This window comes from Haliotis asinina, chromosome 5 (genome assembly GCF_037392515.1).
Source record: "Haliotis asinina isolate JCU_RB_2024 chromosome 5, JCU_Hal_asi_v2, whole genome shotgun sequence".
NCBI classification, from domain to species: Eukaryota; Metazoa; Mollusca; class Gastropoda; order Lepetellida; family Haliotidae; genus Haliotis; species Haliotis asinina.
The window spans coordinates 38,248,462-38,255,101 of record NC_090284.1 but is presented as its reverse complement, the minus strand read 5'-3'; the positions used below and the strand labels follow the sequence as shown (position 1 = coordinate 38,255,101).

The window sequence follows — 6,640 nt, the reverse complement described above, 5'->3', positions numbered from 1 at the left end:
GTATGCATCTGTAAGTAGACAGAGTTATATTTCTTCACTGACTGTTTGGCCATGTGACCTGTTGCTTAGCAGACGACAACAAAGCAGGCTTGATGTCAAACTCAGCAGAGACATACAACAGAACACACAGAATGAAAAATACTTTGCATGACAAAATACGAGACATCTCACATGAACTTCAAATGTCGTAGGCACACAGCACATATGCCTGACGTAAAAACATAAAACACATCTCAGTTGACCATTATGGTGCATGCAATACTGTGTAACAAGTTTATAATAATGTTAGATATTTTTTGAAAAAAAAAAAAAAAATATGTACCAACTTCATCTGATACCACTATGTGACATGACACATGAACAAGATTCTAGACAACTATGCTAAAACTGTAAATTAAGTAGAAATTTGATTATTTTGATCATTGCAGACATCATATGACTAATGATAGTACGTAAGACAAACGAAACATTGAGAAATATGCACCATTAACTGAATTGTGTGGCAAAATTCCACAGATCACAAAGTGCAATTTGGAGTATTCCATAGGTCCAAGTACACAGTGGTGCCAGAATTGTAGCACTATTATCTAATTAACATGGAAACATTTTTATAACCATGCATTGTTTTAAGAGCAGAATATGGTCCAAACAGTTGGGAATGAGACCCACATACAAAATAATCGTGACTTTGAAGACTATACCCTACTTAAAACACATTGAAAATATGTTCTAAACTAATGTCCATCCAATATGCAAATACACACAATTGTATAAGAAATGAAGGAAAAGTAGTTTATGTTAAGATGATGTCTAATGAATGTTAGCTGATGAATGGTCACATCACAAATAATGAAACCCTCCAATAGTCTGAATTGAAGCTCTCCAATAGTTTACAACTAAATGTACCCTCTAATAGTTTGCAACTCAGTTCCCTCTCCAATAGTCCCACAACAGATGATCATGTTTGTCATTATTATGATTACTGGTAGCTGACAAGCATCTCTTTAGAAAAGAGCCAATGTGATGTAGACTTTCTATTTGAGGGAGGAATTTTCAATGCTCATGTCATATAAGAAAGCTTTGGTGACTTCTTTTAAGAAACTATATAAAAAATTATTGTTCGTATGTGATTGTTGATACAAAAATGAAACACAAATAGTGTCTTTCATATGTGATTCCACTTGTTTGTCTGGTTGACATGTACTTTTACAAACGAATCATGGCTTAAAATGTAGGTACACACAAAGCCCTAAAAATAATAGTTTTAGATCTATATTCTGCAATCAGACAACATCAGAAATTAGGATGGAATTGATACTTCTGTTGTTGGAGAGAGGTGTATCAACCAGGAGTAAAACAACAGATCAGGTTTAACTTTGAACCTTGGGAAAATACAGATCAATCACAAACTTTCTGGTCACTTTTTACTACATCTATGCTGGTGAGCTGGTGATATAAATGTAAATGTAATACAAAACTGGCATAGACAGCAAAAGTGTCTTTTCAGGCTTCTTCTTGTATCACACTGTTCAAAAATGCTGAAACAAACATGAACTGAACACATTCAAAATCAGCAAGATACATAAAATACACTTCAACAGTTTTCATCGTGTAAAAAGGTATAAAATCAGCAACAGACCTCTTCGAGGTACTTTTGAAAGACATTTACAAACATTATTTCTAACATGATCTTTCCAAAATTAGTGACATACATTGATCTTTTGTGTAAAATCTCATACCAGAAATATTTTTGCATTTTGATTACAGTATCAATCAACATAATTTTAACATAAATCTGTGGAGGAGATTTCCTTTATCTCAATTATTTCAGCAATGTAAAAATAGGTGAGGTGTATGAACAAGACTGGGTAAAACTTCTATTTTCATGTAACAAAATGGGTGAATTATATAAACTCCAGACTCCAGGTATGTTCCATGTGAACAATCAAAGTTCCGATAAGGACAAAATTTTATGGATGAGCAACTTCTTTAATGAGGTGGAATGACGTTTCAATACAGTTTCTTGTATCGTTGTCAAGCAACAACACATGACAACGATACAAGAAGCTCCACCTAATTAAAGAAGTTGCTTATCCATAAAGTTTTATCCTTATCTGATTCACCAACATCTAAACATGCCTCTCAAAGAAGATAGTCAAAGTCCCTTTCTCTTAGTCTACATATGCATGTATTACTACATATCTACCATAGTTGGTCTTCAACTTTTCCTCGTAGTCCAAAGAGAGACTGAATGAAAAATTTCTTCCGTCCAGTAGGCTCAACACATGGTGGCCTATATGGAAACATTTAAAGCATCTACAAAGAATACCAAAAGATAGGTTCAGGCAGGTAGAATCTGTTTAGTTCCAACTACAAAAGAGGAACAATGGCTATACTTACTGCAAAAAACTAAAATGTGCATAACTGAAAAATCACTGATCCACATCTATGACAATGGTTGATAATGGAAAAACCCTTCACAGGCCCCCCTAAGTAATTGAAGGAATTACAGCAAATTTGAAGGAATTGCATCTCAAATGTAAACAAACGCAGCCCACTCGCGGAACAATTGCAGCGATATCGGTAGTTTAGCGGTAATAACAGAAACACATCGGCCCTATCGGAAGCAATGTCGGTAATACTGGAAACACGATCGGCCATCTTCGGAGATTTTTCGGTCGCGAGCGGAAACTCACGCAGCAAAACATGGCGTCGTTGGAAGAAGCACCCGTCTCGGTGAGATTTGTTTTTAGTTCCTACTATTACATTTTCATACTTATCCATCTTTGACCACCCGCGTTGAATGCGTTTAGGTATGAGGTGTTGTCGGGGCAATAGCTTATGTTTTTAGGAAAAGATTGTCACTGCAGAAGAGTGTCACAAGTCATGCCCCTGGAGATTGTTTACATCTGAACATCGAAGTCGTGCCGATGATTACGAACATCATGAATGTGCGCCATGAAGAAGTTTATGAGCCATAATTTTTCTTGCTATGAAGTGCAATTGACAAATTTAAACACATTTTACAAAAAAATGATGTTATATCTGGCGCACGTTCGTAATCATCGGCACGACTTCGATGTTCAGATGTAAACAAACTACAGGGGCATGACTTGTGACACTCTCCTAGAGTGACTATCTTTTCCTAAAAACATAAGCTTTTGCCCCGACAACACCTCATACCTAAACGCATTCAACACGGGTGGTCAAAGATGGATAAGTATGAAAATGTAATAGTAGAAACTAAAAACAAATCTCACCGAGACGGGCGCTTCTTCCAACGACGCCATGTTTTGCTGCGCGAGTTTCCGCTCGCGACCGAAAAATCTCCGAAGATGGCCGATCGTGTTTCCAGTATTACCGACATTGCTTCCGATATGGCCGATGTGTTTCTGTTATTACCGCTAAACTACTGATATCGCTGCAATTGTTTCGCGAGTGGGCTGCGTTTGTTTACATTTGAGATGCAATTCCTTCAAATTTGCTGTAATTCCTTCAATTACTTAGGGGGGCCTGCTTCAACACCTCTAAAGTGCTCTTAACAGAGCAAGTGCTCTTTTGTGATCAGTATTTCGGTACATCTTAAAAAATCTTTGTAGAGATCTAAATACAAATTAATACAAAATTTGTTCGGATCTGATGCCTGGACTCCCTGAATATCCATAGTTTCGGGATGATGCGCTTACAGCCTTGTTAGTGAGGACAAGTTCCAAGGCTTGGAAATCAACAAGACGACGGACATCTTTATCTTTTCGAACAACGGTGTCTGGCAACTTGCGAATCTTGTGTACAAGTCTCCTTTCCACACCAAGCTCAGCACACAACAAATTCAGTAGTGCCTCATATGTCAACATATTTTTGTCCAGCTCCACTTCTATAAAATCTCTGTCATCAGAATTTGCTAACCGAGCTTTCAGGACCAGCTCTGAAAAGACATACCAAGTTATTGCTAGGAGTTTTACTTGTTTAACCATGAATTTTTTTGCTAGTCTGACTTCATGTATATTCCAGAAAAAAAAAGAAAACATGCAGAATTCTTGTACTTGGACAGGATTTTAGATGAAACTTCAGCAAGACAAGCAAAATAAACTAAACCTGGTAATAAATGGTCCGAATCTAGTAATGAAATGTAATAATGACATGTATGCCTGCATTTGGTAATTTAATCATGCAACCAGCTGGAAAAAGGTTGCATTAGGCAAAGTTAAGGCATTATGGTGTTAAGGCAACCATACCGTTGTCTCCCTGCTGTCCTGCATGGTTAGCAACAACTGGAGCGCTGGTCATCAGGGTATGGTTTGAATCCAAGCTCCTGCTCTTGCTGTGTGGAAAAAGTGGGTTTTGTAGATAGTTGGGTGTGATGGGCAGGTTAGGCTGACTCTGTGGGATATCCCCTGAAGCTGGAATTGAGCATCATTGCAAATAAAATGACATTTGTATGTCAACATCATTGATAAAGATTTTTCAATATCTGTATCAAATTCAATTATAGTACTCAAAACATAGGTGTCTTACTTTGTTGAGTTATTATCCTATGTTCTCAACCATTTAAATTCATGGATGAAAGATCAGGGGGTGTTCTATTTTGGCCTGTGGGTATTTTGTAAGGATAATGTCAGTGGCTCGTACTAATCCTATGAACACTGAGTAAAATAGGTGTTGAGTGAACTCCATTTACTCGAAGAGACCATGATTGTGCAAGAACTTGACAGTTAATTATAATCTACTTTTAGCCAATTAAAGTGCAGGCCAACAGAATACACCAAGAGAATACACCAACAGAAACAGCTGACATACATATTAGAATACAGATCAAAAGTAATTTTTCAGGTGCTTCTCTAAATGACAAAATTCTGATTTTTCTCACAGCTTTGTCTAATGACAATGTATAATTTATATCTAAACTATAATTTCCATTGTTACACTATGTTTACCTCCAAGTAACAATCTAATGTCCTGGTTGTTGGTAAGATTTTCTGCCATTTGTCCTTCATTTGTTCGAATTGTGTGGTCTGCACCATGATCCATCAGATATTTCACAACACTTATGTGATTCCTCTTGGCTCCCCAATGCAGGGCAGTCCTGCAGAGATAAAAAAACATGCTGTTAATGTCTGAACACTGTTTGGATATATCAACATGCTATCAACCACGTCTTGGAAGCCAACACTCCATCCAAGTTATTTGTCATTGAGACTGAGGTATGGACAATAATCTCCAGCATTCCAAACTTGGCCATGAGGTTTCCAAAGAATGCAAATGTGGAAAGCAATTTATTTCTGTGAATGTAATAAGCATTATTATAGCAATGCAGGGTCATCCTTTTATCTTCATAAGCCTCCTGAAAATTATGCATTTCATTTTCTTTGTTGTGACAATTCTTGCAAAGATGGGCTTGTATGAGTACATGTAGTTCAAAAAAAGTCAAAACACACTTCTCCTACATTTACTTTGCCAGGTACTTGCCAGTGACCAGTTATTGTCATTTCTTAGGTTTTTTTTAACGATTTACTCCATTGTTTCTTGACAAAATGAACACATTTATCTTGATGACAGATTAGCTAATCACCAATGTTTCCTGCTTGTTTACAGCTGCCAATCGTGTTTCTCAGGAAGCATGGTAGTGTATATTGTGTTTTCCCAACAACTAACAGGACCAGTTATCACAGTTTCTGAATTTTTCATGTTATTCACCAAATGTAACAAAAATTTGGTAACAAAACTTTTGTGTGTCAAACCTTGACATACTGAAGAAATTTCAAATTGGAATTTGTTTTTAAAAAAAAAGATATTTATAAGAACAAAACTCGCTTTCATTGTGAATGCTGGCAGATGCTGATATAAGCTGATAGGAATATGGAGATGTCTATGCACAGTTGAACTTAGCAAAGTTGACTTTCTGTGCACTTGTTTGCAAATTTGGTAATGTTTGTTTTCTCCGGGAAAGAAATAAAGAAAACAGGTGAAAACTAATTTGTGGCTTGCAAGACTGAAATTTAAAAGAACAAAACTCACCCTCCATAGCATACAGACGTTGGCCCAATGTCTGCCAATGTTGGCCCAATTCTGAATGCTTTCTGGGTATTTTGTGTATGTTGTCGTGATGCTGATATAAACTGATGGGAATATGGAGATGTCTGATAATATCAGACAAGATGTCAGCCAGCTGCTGGCAATAACTGGTCGCCAGCCAGTATACATTCACATTTTATGAACAACCACCAATTCTCTAAATTAGTCTTATACACATCATTCATTCAATATAAATATGAATATATATGAAGAGCTGGTTGTTGTTAAGATCTTTCTTACTGCAATAGCTGCAGTAAAAGTCAGAAAAGTACACAAATTCAGTATTTAAGCGGTATCCAAACAATTATTGTAGGCACTACACCAGAAATCATGCTTCAGCACTTACCAACCATTCATGCTATTAGCATTGTTGATATCAATTCTTTGAGATTCGATTAAATTTTGTATAGTTTCGATATCACCGATACATGCTGCCTCACGCAGTCTTTCTCCAAGTTCTTTAATTGGGTCCATATTAATAGCGAAAAAATTGTACACGTTTCAGCAAGTGCGCGTCTGCTAGCAATGCAGGAAACGGAAGCACTCTAGACACATACTCTTAATCCAG

General features: G+C 36.7%; 1 protein-coding gene across 1 annotated transcript; it reads right to left on the bottom strand.

Moving 5' to 3' along the window:
• Window positions 1-3,614: 3,614 nt before the first annotated feature.
• Window positions 3,615-6,599, bottom strand: LOC137284489 (ankyrin repeat domain-containing protein 40-like). Its single transcript, XM_067816312.1, has 4 exons — window positions 6,419-6,599; window positions 4,935-5,083; window positions 4,236-4,400; window positions 3,615-3,925 (listed from the first exon to the last, which is right to left on the bottom strand). Exons 1-4 carry the CDS (start codon window positions 6,544-6,546, stop codon window positions 3,615-3,617), a joined length of 753 nt encoding a protein of 250 aa, XP_067672413.1. The 5' UTR covers window positions 6,547-6,599.
• Between the last annotated feature and the right edge of the window lie 41 nt (window positions 6,600-6,640).

Coding starts and splice junctions, on each gene's coding strand:
- LOC137284489 (XM_067816312.1), bottom strand. CDS start 6,546: ATGGACCCAATTAAAGAACTTGGAGAAAGACTGCGTGAGGCAGCATGT. Junction 5,084..6,418: donor GCTAATAGCATGAATGGTTG/GTAAGTGCTGAA, acceptor TTATCTCTGCAG/GACTGCCCTGCATTGGGGAG. Junction 4,401..4,934: donor CATTAGATTGTTACTTGGAG/GTAAACATAGTG, acceptor GCTCAATTCCAG/CTTCAGGGGATATCCCACAG.